The 18,792-nt window shown below is 32.2% G+C and overlaps 1 protein-coding gene and 2 long non-coding RNA genes across 3 annotated transcripts; 1 reads left to right on the top strand and 2 right to left on the bottom strand.

Annotated features, from left to right (window-relative positions):
* Window positions 1-6,215: 6,215 nt before the first annotated feature.
* Window positions 6,216-8,588, bottom strand: LOC136228751 (uncharacterized). The gene is made up of 4 exons (XR_010688831.1): window positions 7,762-8,588; window positions 6,745-6,816; window positions 6,564-6,655; window positions 6,216-6,446 (listed from the first exon to the last, which is right to left on the bottom strand). It is a non-coding gene; the product is annotated as an uncharacterized lncRNA (long non-coding RNA).
* Window positions 8,589-9,534: 946 nt separating this feature from the next.
* On the bottom strand, window positions 9,535-14,816 carry LOC136228750 (uncharacterized). Its single transcript, XR_010688830.1, has 3 exons — window positions 14,466-14,816; window positions 10,690-10,755; window positions 9,535-9,941 (listed from the first exon to the last, which is right to left on the bottom strand). It is a non-coding gene; the product is annotated as an uncharacterized lncRNA (long non-coding RNA).
* Window positions 10,900-13,029, top strand: LOC136228749 (protein DMP8-like). Its single transcript, XM_066017218.1, has one exon. It carries the CDS (start codon window positions 11,069-11,071, stop codon window positions 11,741-11,743), a length of 675 nt encoding a protein of 224 aa, XP_065873290.1. The 5' UTR covers window positions 10,900-11,068; the 3' UTR covers window positions 11,744-13,029.
* Window positions 14,817-18,792: the final 3,976 nt, after the last annotated feature.

The following is an 18,792-nucleotide window of genomic DNA, read 5'->3' on the forward strand; positions in this document are numbered from 1 at the left end:
TGGCTTCTAATGTTAGGAGTAAAATTGTATCATTTTAGATATTAAGGATAAAATTGCTCCCGATCCAAAACGTCAGGAGTATTTTTGCACCTTAACCTTAAGAAATATTAATAGTTGATTTTTCTTTTAAGTTCTTATTTAGGTGGGAGTTAACATAGGTAAATGGAAGTAATGCAATGTTAAATATCATATTAATCTTGTTTGAGAGTTGTTTTTGGACAGTAAATAAATGTTAATGGAAGTTAAATGTTACTTCCTTTAACCTACAAACTCTAACCTCTAGAAGTAACTTAAAGTTCATTAAAAAAAAATATTGATTACTATTGGAGTGTTTTTTTAACAAAAGTTGACAAAAGTGATTTTGATGAGTTATAAAATAAAATATTATATTTTATTATGACGTGTTAATTTTAGGCAATTTTTATAGCAAGCTCTAGGGTTAGACTATGCTTACTTTGTTTTTTATAAAGTAAGTCTTACTTTTTTTTTTCTACTATTGGATGGTGCTTTGACAATATAAGCTCATCCAATAGTAGAAAAAACAAAGTAAGCATAGAAGGCACCGCAACCTCTATTAGAGATGCTTTTAAGAACATTTCTAATGGGAGGCGCTTGAAAGATTATTTGATGAGGTGGAATATTCTATCAAAGAATGTCTTTCATTGGAGCAACAATAGTTGGCTTAGTTTTTTTTATGACAACATTGACACTTTTTTTTGACACCCATACTTTATCTTTTTTTTTAATATATAAACGAATGATTTAGTTGTTTGCTATTGGTGCATTTTTTTTTTAAGTTGTCAAAAATGATATGGACAAGAGATAAAATAAAATAATATATTTTAGTATAATGTGTTAAGTTTCGGGAATCGAACCTTAAGTCTAACAAGCAGATATTCAACTCATTACCACTTGGACCAACCCTCGTTGGCGGTTGACTTTCCAATTGCAATTTGGGTTTTCCCTTCAAAACAATTTATCCATTTTTGGAGCATATTTTGTTATAGTCTCTCTAAACTCATACACACTTTAAAATATCATTCCGAAAAGCTACGTTATAAAGATGAGTGGTATTCATAGGTCAAAATCTTCTCCGAGTGAGAAAAATAAAGGACGTGTTATGTTACTTTCAGAGAATTGAAGTGGTTAATAGGTTGTCTCTTAAATTCAGGAAGCAGAGTGACCGAAATGAACAACTTGAGCGCGTATGTTTTAGGGCAATTATTTATTAAAAAATCCATATTTTAATGAAATGAGGATTGAATTGAACCCAACCAACAAATAAAGATGGAATAAGGTACAAAAATACCCCTAACATTTATAACCAAGGGCAATTTTATCATTAACGTCTAAAATGATGCAATTTTATCTCTAATGTTGGCAGCTAAAAGCAATTTTATCCTTAATGTTGTCAAGTTGGGTCAATTTGAGGAATAATTCATCAAACTGTTTTCTCGGTCATAAATCTTGTCATCTACACTTCATAAATCTTAGTAACAAATCATATAAACATATTATTAGAACTAATTTTTTTTTAAAAAAAATATACTATCTGTTAAACATCCCACATTGCTAAATGGGGAAGCTATATGGCTCCTTAAATATGTGAGACAATCCTCACCCTTTGAGGTACCTTTTTGGGTGAGTTAGACCTTTGTTTACACTATCTATTGTACGATTTGGTTAATAAAAATTCAAAAAAAATCACCGAATTTATAAATATTAATTTTCAATTCCGTTATTAAATCGTATATATATATAACGAACTGATATACAATTGGTGCATAATAAAGAACAAAATATCTGTATTTATAATAATATCTGAAATTGACTAAACTTGTCAACGTTAGAGATAGAATTGCTCTTCACTGCTAACATTAGGGGTAAAATTGCACCATTTTAAATATTAGGGGTAAAATTATTCCTCGATGTAAACGTTAGGGGTATTTTTTATACCCGATCCCACTAAAGATATCAAATATGTAAAGCTCCGACTAATTCTATTAATTTAAAATTTAGTTATAAGTTGGGTAAATTATCAAAACTATACAACAATATTAAATTAAGATTTGTTAAATTTAAATTAAGTTGACTTACATAATCCTAATTAGTGCCTAATTAGTGAAAAGTAAAAACTAGGGTAAAGTACAAAAAAACCATGTGGTTTCCGACTTTTGCAAACAAAGTCCCGTGTTTTAAAAGCGTACAAACGAGGGTCTGTGGTACTAGCCATTAACAAAGAAGAGATTTTTTATGGATGCCGTTAAGTTGGGTTGACCTGGCACTTTGACTGAAAATTGCACCAAGGGCAATTTCATCCTTTCGCATCCCAGTTGTGGTATAAAAGGCTTGAGAAATTCCATCCCCAAATTCGCTTTTCCTCTTCTTTTTTGGTCCATACAGACTCTGGTTCAAAATTTCCAGGATTGCAGTTCATTGTGGTATGTCTTTAAGTATTTATAATGGTTCTAAGTATTGAGTTGATAGACTTTGTTGGATTGCTATTGATGCTTGGGAAAGTTCTTTCTCAATTTTCTGTGCACTGAACTAAATTTGTCAAGTAAAATTTTCCAAACATGATAATTGCCCTTGGTGCAATTTTCAGTCAAAGTGACAAGTCAGCCCAACTTAACGGCATCCATAAAAAATACCTTCTTTGTTAACGGCTGGTACCACAGACCCCCGTTTGTACGCTTTTAAAACACGGGACCTTGTTTGCAAAAGTCGGAAACCACAGGGTTTTTTTTTTTTTTTTGTACTTTACCCTAAAAACTATCTATTCATAGTATATATATTTATATCTCCTTATTTTATCTTAATTTATTTCAATTTCTCTTTTTCTTTCCTTTTGAATTTTGAAATTTTGGTCAATTGCTTTGATTTTTTTTAGCCACCGCAGCCCTCTTGTGTTGCCAAAGCCAAATCCAATATTCTCACAACATTAATATCATAAACTAAAGTTTCGTGGTGACAATTATCGGGTTTGTGTCGTGTCAATTTTATATTAGTGTAAAAATGAGTCAATCCTAACTTAGTTTTAAATTTTTTATGTTAACTTAGTGAGTGTTTGTTTTAGATTTTCAGAAAAGCGTTTAGCGTTTCACTCCAAACTGCAAGAAATAAAGTGTTTGGGTAGGTTTATATAACCGCATTGTTTAGCATTTTCTCTGGAAACTGTTGCGTTTTAGAGCTTTTAACGAAAAATTCATTTTTGGAGTTTTTCATAAACAGTTGTTTGTAGTTATTTGTTATTGACAAAATTATTTTTTTATTTCCAGAAAATATTTTTAAAACATGTCCATATTGGACCTTTTAAATACTAACATCAACATTAATTTTACAAAACACTAATAATTAAAACAGCTAATAACAAACCGTTAACAGCAACCGCAACGGCTATTAACTAACAGCTGAACCAAACAGACCCTTAATCGAGTTAGTATCGATTTCATGTCATGCTTTCAGATCACATGCAATTTTACTACATGCGTATATTAATGGTGACTTTTAAAAATATATGAGGATATTGTGCTATTTTTAAATATTTATGTCATTTTTGAATTAATATGTTAACAGTAATCATCCAAAAGTCTGCTAATATTTTCCTAAAAAGAAAAGTCCATTAATATTATGTCGGGGGCGTGTTTGCATGTAATAATTCTAAGGGAAAAGTACAAAAATAAACCTTGTGGTTACACCTGTTTTCGATTGCAGCCTTGTGGTTTAAAAATTTACAAAATGGTACATTGAGGTTCATTCCGTTAGCAAACACATACCAAATTGACTAACGGTGTTAAAAGTCAAAAGGAAAAGAGTTAATTTGGTCCTTATATTTATTTATTTTATAAATTAACTCCCCTTATTATCTAATTATCACAAAGAAACCCCAAAATTAAAAATAAAAATCAAATACACCTTTTCCTCTATCTCTTTCTAATTTCTAATTTTTTTTCTTTCTCTCTCCTCTCTCTAAAAATACAAAATCAAAAATACAAAAATTATTCCTTTACCAAATTATTTCTGAATGTGGACAAGAATTTCTCGTTATCTTCTTCAGCAGCCTTAAAAATCTTATCAATGAACTTTTATCTATCATTCAAGTCAAGCTTTCCAACATCAATTTCTTTATGAACTTCATCAACTTCATTTTCATCAATGAATAATTTCATGATAAGATAAAAAAAAAATTAGTCTCTAGGTCTCTCCAGGTACGTTGCCGCGATTTCCAAACCCTAGACTGTGAGTTCGGCAATCGCGATTTAAGTGCGGTGGCGGCTCCTTCAACCTAGTCAGAGATTGGCGACGGCTGTGCAAGTGAGAGTTGTCTCTCCAGGTTTCTTGTGAGAGGTTTTTGGTGAGTACTGTTTCCGGTATTTTGTGCGATCGGTTTGGACTTCGAAGCCATTTTTCCTGTTTCTGCGCGAATCGTGTCTAGCTAGTCTCTTGTGTCCGGCGAGTTCCAGGTGAAGGCAGTGGTGGTGAATTGCTGTGGGCTTTGATCTTAATTGATGATTGATTGCTGCTAGCAGGGGAGTAGGAGAAGGGTGTACAATGAGCTCTTCCGCACATGGCCCAAATTTAAGAGGGTCCAATTTTTTTATTATACAAATCTAAAAGTCTTAAGGGGTCCAATTTTTTATTATCTAAAAGTCTTATTATGATTAATTATTATGTGAAAATTTAAGTAAATGTTAATTTATCCAGAAAATTAACACTCTAAAAGTCTTAAGGGTCCCAATTTTTTTTATTGTTATTATACAATATCTAATTTAATTATTTTATTATATTTAAATAAAGTTAAAAGTATTTTAGTGTTTCATTTTGTAGAAACATTTTTTTTTGATAGAAATTGGGACGAGACAGAACTAGGGCGGGGTGAACACCCATGGTCCAAGAACTGTCAAACCCGCAATATATTAATAAAAGGAAAAATGAATGTTTGAACAAGAAAGAAACATTATTATTATATGAAAGTATTAATTTTTTTAATGAATAGGGTCCAGTTTTTTTTTTTCATTTAGCACAGGCCCCAAAAATGTTTAAGACGGCCCTGGCTGCTAGTAAATATTTGACTCTGGTTTGGAAGAGATTTTCAAGACAGTACAAAGAGAATTGGTCTTAGGAGTTTTCATCAACAATGGAGAACCATTTCCAACAACTCACAATGCCAGAAGAGGAAAAGAAGGTTTGCAGATTGTTTTACCTGAAGTTGAGGTGGGCAGGGAGGACAATGGGTTGCGTATGCTTTTTGTGGATAGAGTGGGCAGGGAGGTCGAGCTTTTTTTTTTTTTTTCGAAAGCTGGTTTTGTAAATAATTTTTGTATTTTTGATTTTGTATTTTTAGGGAGAGGTGAGAGATAAAGAAGAAAAAAATAAGAAATTAGAGAGAGATGGAGGAGAAGGTGTATTTGATTTTTATTTTTAATTTTGAGGTTTGTTTGTGATAATTAGATAATAAGGGGGGTTAATTTATAAAATAAATAAATATAAGGACCAAATTAACTTTTTTCCCTTTGACTTTTAACACCGTTAGTCAATTTGGTATGTGTTTGCTAACGGAATGAACCTCAATGTACCATTTTGTAAACTTTTAAACCACAAGGCTGCAATCGAAAACAGGTGAAACCACAAGTTTATTTTTGTACTTTTCCCTAATTCTAATTGTATTACATTTATCAATAAAAATAACATGTAAAAACATGACAGAATATAACAATAATTTTAAATAGAGTTAATGTGATTTCACTAATTTACAAATGGTTATGGTTTTTTTTTTTTTGTTAAAAAACAGAGGATCGAAAGTTCTTTTCAATTTACAAATCAAAATTTTTTAGGTTGCATTATGGCTGGGCACAGTTCGGTCCAAGTCGGGGATTCATGAATCTCCAGTATTGGATTGAAATTCGGAGATTAATAAAATGAAATCTCTAGAATTGGATTGAAAGAATAAATCTCCAGAATTGAATTGCCCCAAAATTTCAGTCCAGTCCAGTTCGGGGATTCGGAGATTCGGTTCCGGTCCAATCCAATATAATTTTTCGGTGATTCGGATAAATATCTAATAGTTTAAGTCCTAAAAAATAAATTAAAAATTTAATTTATAAAATAATAAAATATAAAATTTTATTATCTTACATAACTTGAAATAAATGATATTTTTTTAGGAAGTAAACAACATTCATTAAAAGTTACAGTAGACAACAAGGCTAAAAAAACCCAATAAAATCAAAGTATTAAAAGTTACGGTAGACAACAAGGCAAAAAAAACCCACAAAATCAAAGTTACAAAATAACAAATCCATAAAAACAAACAACCTTTAATTCAAAAAAGACAACACTTCATTAGCAAAATCTCCCTAATCATCATCCCAATTTGTAATTGAATCTTCTTAACGCAACAAATTCCTTGTTTTCCAAAGCAAAGGCAGTAAAAGCCAAACATCAATCTAAACATATAAAATTTACCATATTAGTGAATCAACAAATGTTAAATTAATTAGCTTTCACTTCAATAAAATTAATCAACACACTAGCAAAAAGTAAAAGGAAAAAAATATGCTTACCAAAGTGCATTTGATTCGGTCAAAAAAACCTTAGATATCCAATTGAAATATGGATAAAAGAGATGATGCAATTTCAGGATCAAAACTAATTTCTACAAATTAAATAACATTTATATAGTTAGTATTCATAAACATTTAATTAAAATAAAACTATGAAATATAATTGCTAAGTAAATATTACCTTCTTCAATAGCTTCAAGATCTTCAACTTCTTCTTCATGCTTGAAAGCTTGAGTTGAAGTTTTCAACCAATCTTGACAACAAATTAAAACCGCAGTTGTAGCAGGAGTTAAAAAAACTCATAAATTGATCCAAAGTTTTACCATTTGTGGTAAACATAGATTCAGAAGCCACAGTTGAGCATTGAATTGCAAAAACATCTTTTACAACTTTGGATAAAGCAAGATATCGCATAACATTAACCTTCCACCACAATAGATATGATAAAATAGAAGCATAAGACGACAAGATTCACTTAAAGAATCATATACAGAATAAACACAAAATTAATTCGGCAAACACAAAATTACAATGCGATTCAAGGTCAATCATGATTCACCAAACAATTAACATGATTTGAGATCATAATATGCAAATTTTTCCCAAGAGAATAAACAGGCGTTCCAAATTAAGACAGTTCATACTGCGAAATGGACTAAAAAAAGTAAATAACACAAAACATGTTCAATTGTTCATATGAATTTCCACTATAAATTATTGGAGATTTGTGAAGAAATAGTCCGAAGAGTGATTCTGTATTCACGAGCCAAACATTCTTCAAGTGACTGATATCTCCCTTCTCTTATATGCATAATTTCACGAAGATTTCCTCCATTTTTTGTAGCTTTATAGGTCCCTTATATTGATGTTTATATTAGAAAGTGTAGGTGATGTTTGAAGTTTATTGCTTAGCTATAAGACCCCATAATACCCGATTGAACAAGAGGTGATGAGATGGGAAAGGTGGGAGTGGCTGTCTAGAAAATTTTCCATGGCTGAAAAACCAGGTGAAGAAAATTTTCCTAATTGATTTTCCATGAGAGGAAGCTTCTGTGAATTAATTAAGAACTATATCTAATACCCTAACATATAAAACTTCAAATATAACACAGAACATATAAAACTTCAAATCTACACAATGTACGCAACACAGAGTTTAGAAATTGAAATATAAAAGTTCAGAGTTTAGAAAACTTACCAGACTTTAGATCGGTAAAAGGTGGAGGTGGCGGTGTGCAAGGTGGAGGTGGCGGCGTGTGAGGTGGTAGCAGCGATGGAGTGCAATGGAGGAGATAGAACCGTAGAAAAAAATCGAAGCAGAGAGAATGGGGTAAAGAAGCACGAGATTCTATTTTATAAAATGTTTAAAAATTTTAATATTTAAAACTTCTAATATTTGTTACTTAATTAAATGGTTAATAAGAAGTAGAATTGGTTTAGATGGTTAAGGCGATTAACAATAATAATGTTATACCTTATTAATAAATTATAAATTTATATTATTGTAATTAGTTTACCAAACCTTACAAAATATATAACTATATATTATATAATATTTCTCTTTATATAAAGTTAATGTATGAAATATAAATTTATTATTGCTAAACTTTCGGTTATTTCAGTTCGGTCCAATCCAATCCAATCCAATTCGGTTATCGGTCCGGTCCTGGATAAATTTCGGTCCAGTTCGGTCCAGTTCTTTGACGAAAAGTCAACGGTCCAATCCAGTTCGATTCTTCAAAAAAAGTCAACGGCCCGGTCCAATTCTGGAGTTTTTTCCTCGGATATTCGGTCCGGTCCAGTATCTCCGGGATCCGTGCCCAGCCCTAATTGTGATAGTGAGATTAAACATCAATATAAAAAATTTTAAGAATGGATGATATTCTAAGCAATTTTAATTCTTCAACTTTTTAGTTTTGAGGTCTTTAACGTGGTGTTTGGTTAGGAGAGAAAAAATTAATAAAAATAATGATTTTGAAAAATAAAAAATATGATTTTATAATAAATATGATACAAAACAAATTTAATTCTTCAAATTTTCTATTTTGAAATCATCAACTGTCAAATTGTTAATATCAATCTAAAAATTATTGATTTATAAATAGAAAAAATCTTAATCCTCTATTTTTAACAACAAAAAAAACCACAAATTTTCAAATTAGCAAAACCACATATTTTTTTTTTAAATTAATCCTTTCAAATATTCGTGTCATTTTCGTGTTAACATATCAATCCTAATCTAATCCAAAATCTTTTATATCAATTCGTTTTAATCTAAAAATAACACATTATTTACTAAGCTAAATCTAAACATTAAAACTACTTGTGGATTTCATATCATTATTTTTACCAGCTCTAGGTGACAATCTGACAAATACTCTTACATTTTTTTTTTCATCAATGTTTCTTCTAGAAACGAATTAACGATTATATTTTTTTAGTTAATTAATTAATTAATTAATTTCTATTTGAATGTTTTGGTGAGAATCCGACTATCAATTTTTAGGTTTAATAATACACAATGCCGTCCATTTGACAAGAAAATGGAAAAAATATAAAATAAACTTTACGGTTTGACTGATTTATAAACACAATATTCGTGGTTTAAAAGTTTATTTAAATATATATCTATATTTTATGAATTTTATCGTTAAATGATATGAGTCAATTTTTCGATCAAACAATATTTGTGGTTTAGTTAATTTACAAAGTTAAACTTTGAATTTTGAATAATTTACAAAATCAGTATTTTTAATTATTCTAAATCGCGCCATCTTTCAGGGTAAATAGTCACAGCAATAATTTTTGAATGGATGATTAAGTTTGTAAACGGCAAAAAGCACATACTTTTAAACCACGTGGACTTTTTTTACAAATCGATGAAACCACAAGACTTATTTTGAGTGGGTAATTTGATGACAATTAAAACAAACAAAAAAAATTCTAATTTAAATGAATTAAAAAGTTCATAAAGCATAAGTGGTTAGTTCTTATTTCCATAAACGCGTAAGATCGTGAGATAAAAAAAATCTACGAACAAAGGAGCTCTAGAAAAATGCCACGTCAACACAATCTCTAAAATTCAGCCACATAACCAGTTTTAGTATCCCGCTTTTAGTATATTAATAGACGATATAAAATTATTTAATATAGAAAAACATGTGCCGATCCCGAATTATTTCGGGACTAAGGTTTTGTTGTTGTTGTTGTTTATAGGCGGCGTCGAGACGGAGTCCAAGCGGCTAAAAATTAGAGGGATTAATCAGGGAAAATCGGAGCGGATTTTCGATTTCAAGCGCCCGCCTTGGTTTTAAACATTGCCCAGACATAAGGAGCTCTAATAAAGATGAGAAAGATAAGTAAAAACCACAATTTACCCTGTAAGTCAAGAAAATCTTGTCAGCTGGAGAGATTAAGTGATAACAAATTCAAAGAACTGAGTTGCCTCCAGGAGAAAGAAGAGGTCCTCCAAATTGAGAACGAACAACAAACTAAATTCAAAGAACAGATACAAAAGTCGAGCGATCTCGCCAGAAGGGATGAGTAGTAAAAGACAGTGTAGATTTCAAGTGCAGATCGCAAGAGGAATTTGCATCTGCATGAAATTCCTCTAAATTTCGGATGCAAATTCTTACCTAAATCATTGCAATTTTTTCCAAACTGACGAAATCAATTCATCCCATAAAAATGAGCTTGAGTTCGAGAAATTAAAATGCAAAACCAAATTAGATATTGTTAACTCTCAAACAATCTAGTTTAATCTAGTCAAAAGCTCTAAAGCAAATATCATTTGCTATGGATAGCTTGATTTCTAAGAGGGTGTTTGAGGTGTTTGGTTAGACACGTCCTGTATCCCTGCTTTTTGAAAAAGCAGCATTTTCTAAAAGCAAACAGCAAACAAAAAAAAAGCAGCATTTTCTAAAGGCAAACAGCAAACAGAAGCAGGAACCAGTAACCAAACAGACCCTAAAAGACCTGAGATAAACAGCTACAATTAACTCTCAACTCAAACTATAGAACCTTTCAACAATATTAACAGGGCCGTTTTAATCAAAAGAGGAAAAAAGTGGAACAAAAAGTGAATAATCCACAAAATTCATTACAAAATGGACATTAGAAACTTTACCTCTTCCAGAGTTGCAGATCAGTTCCAGGAAGATCAGAATTTGGCATATGCAGCCGGCATGCAGATCTAATAGGAGATTAGAAGCAAGTAAGAATGAGAATCAGTTCAACCTTTGTCGGCTCAAGGGAATTCTAATTGAGACGGTTTGCATGAGAGAAAACTTAAAACTACCACAAAACTGCAAAGGCAGATGGAGTACTTTCAGTTTTTTCAATAAAAAAAAAATTCTCAAAAAAATCTTAGAATGCCACATCAGCAGCAGTTTGTAAGTATAGATAGATAGATAGATAGATAGATTTGAAATTGAAAGACGGTTAAGCATTATCTTGTGATAAATATACACATACATGAAAGCAATTCCTTAATCATCTGAGATAAGATGGAGCAGCAAACAGTAGAAGAAGTGGGAATCAAAATCTACACAACATCCCCTAAAACTGATCAACAAACACCATTTTCGTCTGAACCACCACCGCCGCCGCCACCAGCACCACCCTCAAAAGAACCGGGAAGGAAAATGCGAGCAATGTCTAAGGGAGTCCAAAGCACTCTGTCAAAAACAGCAATGCTTGTTAATTTCCTTCCTACAGGAACACTTTTAACCTTCGAGATGGTTCTTCCATCCATACTCAAGAGTGGAGAATGCACTCATGTTGCAGTTCTAATGCTTCTTCTACTTCTTTCCCTCTGTGCACTCTCTTGCTTCTTCTTCCATTTCACAGACAGTTTCAAAGGTTCTGATGGCAAGGTCTACTATGGCTTTGTTACCCCAAATGGTTTGGCTGTTTTCAAACCTGGACTTGCTGTTCAAGTCCCTAAAGATGAGAGGTATAATGTTGGGCTAAATGATTTTGTTCATGCTATCATGTCTGTTATGGTGTTTGTCGCCATTGCGTTTTCTGATCATAGGGTTACTCATTGCTTGTTCCCTAATCATGTTAAGGAGATGGAACAAGTCATGGACAGTTTTCCTATCATGGTTGGTGTTGTCTGTAGTGGACTCTTTTTCGTCTTCCCTAATACTCGGTATGGAATAGGTTGTATGTCTGCTTGATTCTGTATTTTCTTTTCAATCTTGTATCCAATGTGCTCTAACTATCAAATGTAATCTTTCATTCCTTTAATTAGATTATGAATAACAAAATCAACAAACAACTAGTACAAAACTCATGTTAGTTAAGGGAAAGCCAAATAATTCTATATCCTATTACTATCTATATTGCAGGGAAACCGATACAAAAATGAAAGCGGAAAAGGACACTGGGAAACCTAATTTCTAAGAAAACATGTAAATATTCAAAATATAGTTACATATTTATAAATATTAAAAATATTTTTAAAAAAATGTTAAAAAGCATAATTAAGCCCTTCAACTTGGTATGTTTTAAGGATCTGATCAATTATTTTTCCACATTGAGTCTGTGATCATTGATTCTGTTATGGAATCCGCTCTTATTTAACTTTTCCCTCGAGTTTGGGCAACACGAGCCTTTGAGGGATTCAACCTCTTAACGAAGTAAAAAGAAATTACAGAAATCGATTTTCACTATGTTCTTTCAAGCTGAAAATCGAGCTTGGAAGAACCTGCTAGAAATAGATTTTGGTATTAGAAGAAAGATCGATTTAGCGATTCTAATGCTGAAAATCACGAAATGGAAGAGGAGAAGATACTGGAAATTGATATTTCTTTTTGCTTTTTACTCTCTATTTATCCTAATCAATAAACTCATATTTTATCCGAATCGCCCTAACGATGCGTGTCGCCCAAACTCGACGGAAATGTTAAATAAGGCTGGATCCGTAACAGAATCAATGTTCAATGGCTCAATGCGGAAAAATAATTGATCAAGAGCTTGATCCTTAAAACATGTAAAGTTCAAGGGATTAATTATGTTTTTTGCCAAAAAAAAAAGAAGGAAGAACAAGATGAAGAAAGTCCAAACTCAATCGAGATTTAAGAGACATAAATTATAGGATAAAAAAATATATGTAAGTTTTTTAAATTGAAGGATACAAGAAAGCAGTTATCAGTCAAATAGGAAATTTCAATTTTCTTAATCTTAGACTGAATAGGAATTACAAAATAGAAAGTTTGAATTTCCAAAATTTTGATCGAAATAGGCCGAGAAAACTGTTTAAAAACTGAGAGACTGTGTTTCATATTTTGGGTAATTACCGAAACGTGCCAGGAAACCTTTCGTATCAGTTTTCGAGAGTTTCCGTTTCCCACATCTGCCGGAAACGCTGAAACGGGTGTCATGATGAGTTTCGTGCATCATAGCTGTTTACTAAACACAGATTGATTCTATACGCTGCACTATCTATATCCTAGATCCTAGATGTGACTTTCATCATACAAGGTAACACCTATTCTATTGAAAACAACATCAATCTCTTTGCACTGTGAGGCCTGTAAACATCAACTATATATCCTTATTATTTCCTGTCACCACAGCATCTAGCACCATCTCCTTCTTGGAGCTTCTGCCACAAACAAAGCATTTCTCTAGGACCTTAGTAGTGTTGCTAATGGGCAACAGTGTAGGATCTCTTAACAATACTTAATAAAGTAAAGAGAGAAAAAGGATCATCATATCCAGCAAAAACAGTTGATATGTCCAGAAAAAATGTAGAATGATAAGATTTCTCCTAGTCTCAGTATACTATCTGACAGAGCCAAGTATCAGGTTTCGACAGTACATTCTCCTGCTGCAGAAAAAACTTCTCACAAACTCAGTAACTCAGTGGCAACTCTATGGAATACCCCTCGCCAGAATGCCAAGCTGAATTAAGGCTTCCAATTCTTTTGTATCAACAAGCTTAAATGCTTCCATTGATCAAGCTCATGGTTTCACCATTGATCCATGGCACAGAAAATGTAACTTAAAACTTTTGATACATAGATGTAACATAAAAGTGACAGGTAAAGAAATTATAGATGTACTGCTAATGAACAAGATTAGTATCAATGAGTAGCTATGTTGCACGGAAACAGAAACGGATATGGATACCGGGGAACGTTATTTTTAAGAAAAATTAGCTAGATAACGGTAATGGGAAAAGAAATGAAAACCGACACGAAACGCATAAACACTAATGAAGAAGATTTCCGTGCAACATAGATGAGAAGGAACCAAAGAGATGGATATCAGAAAATATACAGAGAAAAACTCACATTAACCACCAAAAACTGGAAAACAAAAGTGTTTTTTAAATTGATTTACATTGAGTTCTGTTTCCTTCCTCGCAAGAATTAAAAAGTTGTTTGTCAAGAAACACTTAAATCCTAAACTATTTCTGTGAACAGCATCAATCGAATGACAGGAAAACTCCAAATCTGACTATCTCCTTTAATCTTGATAATCTCCGATATCGTACTATATTATTCTACCAAAAATTGAAGTAACCAGGTAAGTTATGCAGTAAATTCATCACCTATTAATACTAGAAACCTGAAGAAGTTTGTAGTAAGCTTGAATTTGATTGATTCTAAGTAAACACAATGAGAAAATTGAAGCAAATATGATGAAATTTTTACTCATTCAAGCTCGAGAGACAGCAGCTAGCGCAATGCTGTAAACCAAATACAATTTCACATAAATTAAGCGAAAAAAGAAAAGATCGGAGCAAAATGGAAGTGAAGCAAACAATTGCAGAACCAGAAGTAAGACACAAACAGGTCTGAGCTGGAAAAGCTTAAACACAAAAAGTAAGAAACAGAAGTTAAGCAGGTCGATGAAGTAAAGTGTAAGCTAATATAATATTGAGAAAGAAACCTTTCTTCTTCTTTCGAATCTGGACTGGAGGCAGAGAAGGGCGAAGCGAGAGAGTAAGAGAAAATGCTATTCAAGGAGGAATTTGTTAATCTCTTTTTCTGGATCTGCGAGGATTTGAACTTGAGCTTATACGGATTTTGCCCCCAAATGGGGGCTCTTTTGAGCATTTAATCCTCAATATGGCTGGGTTTCTGCTAACCCATGGCAAAACAGGTAGGAGCTGTATGGGTTTCTTTAACCGGTAGACATCCTAGCCGTTTCTAATTTACCGAAATTATAATTTTTTTTGTAATTCGAAACCTGTAGTTCTGCTACCGATTTTACTTTTGTATCAGCCTACGGTTTGACGCATATTCGAAAAAGTAAGAGACTCGTAGCATATCTATCGATCTCTCTATGCTTTTATTAAGACCAGTAGTACACAGGGGCGGGACCAGAGGATTGGGGTGGACTCGAGTCTCGATAGACCGTCGGACAATTGAGAAATTATTTTTTTCAGTAATGGAGTCTAATAATATTTTGGACAGAATTGTATTGACTTTACGTAGTATTATTATAGGGTTAGGCTATGCTTACTTTGTTTTTGACAAAGTAAGTCTTACTTTGTTTTTATCACCGTTAGATAAACTTACTTTGTTAAAGTCCACTATCATCTAATGGTGAAAAAAACAAAGTAAGGTTTACTTAATGTTTAAAAGTAGATGGGATACTTAAAGATGCTTACTTCTATTTGAGAGGTCTTATGTTCAATTCCCTCCAACTTCATTTTCTTTTAAAAAGTTTTTATTTATTTTAATTTTATTTTGATAATACTTTTGAATTCATTTTTAATATTCATTTTTAAAAAGTCTTATCGGGGCGTTTGGTATTCTATTGGGATGAGATAGGGATAAAGGTTGGGATAGGACAAAGATAAATAGTTGGGATAAAGATAAAATATGATAGTCGAGAATTATTATTTAATGTTTGGTATATGAGATTGAGATGAGGATAAAATAATACATTTTACTATTTTAACCTTATTTAAACTATATAACATTAATTTGAGGGATAAGATGGACTTTTCCATCCTATTAAAATCGCAGGAGCTTATTCCACCTCTTTATACCACCCCCTTCCTAGGTATATGATTTGAGGGATAAGAAACTTATCCATCATCTGTCTCACTCTTTTATCTCCCAAACAAACACGGGATAACTTATCTCGTGTTTTTTATCCCTATCCCACCTCCTATATCCCTTCTAACAAACACCGCGTATGTTCAATTCCCTCCTACCAGCTTCGAATTACAAAAATAAAAAATTATAATTTTGGTAAATTAAAAACCAATAGGATTTCTATCGGCTTCTTTGCAACAGAAAACAGATATAGATCCTACCGGTTTCGCCTTAGGTTAGCAGAAACCCCCACGGTAGGCAATATGCCAAACCCAAGCCCAATTGATGATTAAATCCTCAAAAGGCTCCATTTGGGTGGGAAAATGGAACTTGTATAAGATGAGACTAATAAACTCCCTTCCTTTATATTAAAATAGTATTTTTTTCATCTCATTATATAAATCGTTTTAAAAAGTGGAATTTTTTTCCAAAATATAAGTCGTTCTGGTTTTTCAAGAACTTTTAGTTTAGTATTTTTGTACAAATATTAATTTTTTTTTTTGTTTTTATCTGTGTTTTTGAACATTTCAATGCTTATTTGCCAATTTATTTATCTATGTTTTCTTTTTATACAAAAATGTTTTTCAAAATTTTTTATCTTTAATATTTTATGGAGAAATAAATAACCTCTAATTTATTATAACAAAATTTGGTTTCAATTTGAGTTTATTATAAATAAGAATAACCTCTAAAATATAATTTGTTAAACATTTATTTAGAAATAAGCATTGTATTTAAACGGAATCAATCAAGTCATTACAAAGCGAATCCTCTAACCAACTAGGGATCGAAAAAGAAAAGAATCTGCTAGCATTGGAAAGGGCATTTATTGTCACAACATGAGCATCCTCATTCGTTAGGCGATGAGAAAAAGATACTCGATAGTTCAGTCTATTATGTAAAAGAACCTTATTACAGTCTTGAACGATATTGACATATTCTGACCGATCCTCCATGCTAGAAGTAACACTATCCACCACCTCTTTGGTATCGCATTCAAAGATGCCATTAGTATTGTGAAAATCGATCACTCACTCAGTTGTCATGCGCAATGCAAATGCTTCAACAACTCGACCTGCTGTGATAAACGGGAACAACATACTACAGCCCTAGACCCACACTTAGTTGCCTGATGGAATATGGCCCCGTCCACGTTACACTTGAGCCAACCCCTAACGGGGCAAATCCATCTTGCTACTGCGACCCTGCTATTGTGGGAACCTTGTACTGATGACCCCCGCACATGCCCTCAATCATCGATAAAACATACTGTCAATTGGAGCGTCCCAAGTTTTTTTAAAATTTAGTGACATTTTAATATTTGTGTCTTTGTGTTTTACCATTTAATGACATTTTTTAAATTTTATATAGGTCTTTAAAAAGCGATAATATTTTTAAATTTAAAGATAATTTTAAATTTTTGTAGGAAAAAAATGTTGCTATATTTTAAAATTTAGGAAAAATTTCTATTTTTGTTGGTATTTGTTTTAATCAAATGATGACGCTTTAAATTTATGTCATACTTTATAATTAAAGATATTTTTCTACGTGGATAGACATCCATTTTAATTTAAAGATGCTTTAACATATATGTCAACATTTTTATTTATTTAGGGATGATATTTAAATTCGCATCATGAAAAATTAATTTGATGACGTTTAACTTTTTGACACGTATTTTAATTTTATGACACTAATATATATGGGTTGGCATTTTAATTTATAGGATTCTTTAACATATATGTCAACATATATTTATGTATTTTTTTCCGAGACTGTTATCACCATTTTATATAGCATTTTAAGTCATTGTTTTGTGTTATTTTTTAGAATTTTATGTATATTTACCTTATTATTATCTTGATTGGAGTTTTAAGTAATTTCAGGTATTTTGAGCTTAAAGTGAAGTAATCGGAGAAATCTGTGCATAGGCTACTCGATACTGCAATTCCAAAATTAGAAAAAAGCTCAAATCTGCCTAAAAAGACTTCAAAACCTTCCTTACTCAACTTCAAATCAATTATGCAAAGCAAATGAAGCATCCTTAATGGTTAGGGAGATAAAAATCTGCCTAAAAAGACTCTAAAACATTCCTTGCTCAATTCCAAATCAATTATGGCAAGATAAGGCAGCAACATAAAGACCAGGGAGACATTTAAGGTGGTTTTTTTATGTAAATAAGAGTCTCGGAACTCCTATAAATAGGGACCTTTACTAGTTAGCTCTAGATCATTTACACACCATTTTTAGATCGTTTTCATTATTGTTAGATTTCAATTTCAGTTTTGCTTTTAAGTTATTTTCACCATTTTATTTCTAGCATTTTCTTCTTGTAGTAAGTGTTAGACAATTATGTTAATATTAGTAATGTAAATCAGCCACAGATTAAGGAATTATATTAGCTGTAAATTAGTTAGATTTTATAGCATTCACATTGTAATCTCATGTATAAATATCTCATTCCAAATCAATATAAGGCAAGGGATTCCAAAATAACATGGTATCAGCAGCTTAGGTCTTTTCCTCTTCAACCCCAGCCGATTTTTTTTCCCTGCCACCTTCTTCTTCTTCTTCGTTTTCATATTCTTTCTTCTCTACCTCTAGTTTTTCAGTTGCCAATCATCATGGCTGTCCAAATTCCTACGCATCCTGCTCTAACTCTCACCAATATTTCTTCAATCATTAAAGAACCATTAGATCAGAAAACAGGCCAATATAACACCTGGACAGAGCTGTTTAAAAATCATGCCAAGGCCTACCTCGTTCTTGATTATATCATCCCGTCCACCGATGACAGCTCGAAATTTTCCTCCTCCGTTACGAAAACTAAGAATCCTAGTCTCTGGAAACGGATAGATGCAATTGTTTTACAATGGCTATATGCGACTATAACACTGGACTTAGTTAATACCATTATTGGGAAAGAATTGACGGCGGCCAAGGCTTGGGAACGCTTGGAAGAATTGTTCGTTGATAACAAGCATTCCCGCGCACTGTATTTGCAGCAGGAATTTTCGAATGTTCGCATGGAAAACTTTCCCGATGCATCATCCTATTGTCAACATCTGAAAAATTTATCGGATCAATTGGATAATGTTGGCGCTCCGGTTGATAACGACAGACTTGTTCTACAATTGATTTCCGGTCTTACTGAGGCATTTGAATCTGTT

This window comes from Euphorbia lathyris, chromosome 5 (genome assembly GCF_963576675.1).
Source record: "Euphorbia lathyris chromosome 5, ddEupLath1.1, whole genome shotgun sequence".
Taxonomy (NCBI): domain Eukaryota; kingdom Viridiplantae; phylum Streptophyta; class Magnoliopsida; order Malpighiales; family Euphorbiaceae; genus Euphorbia; species Euphorbia lathyris.

Coding starts and splice junctions, on each gene's coding strand:
- LOC136228749 (XM_066017218.1), top strand. CDS start 11,069: ATGGAGCAGCAAACAGTAGAAGAAGTGGGAATCAAAATCTACACAACA.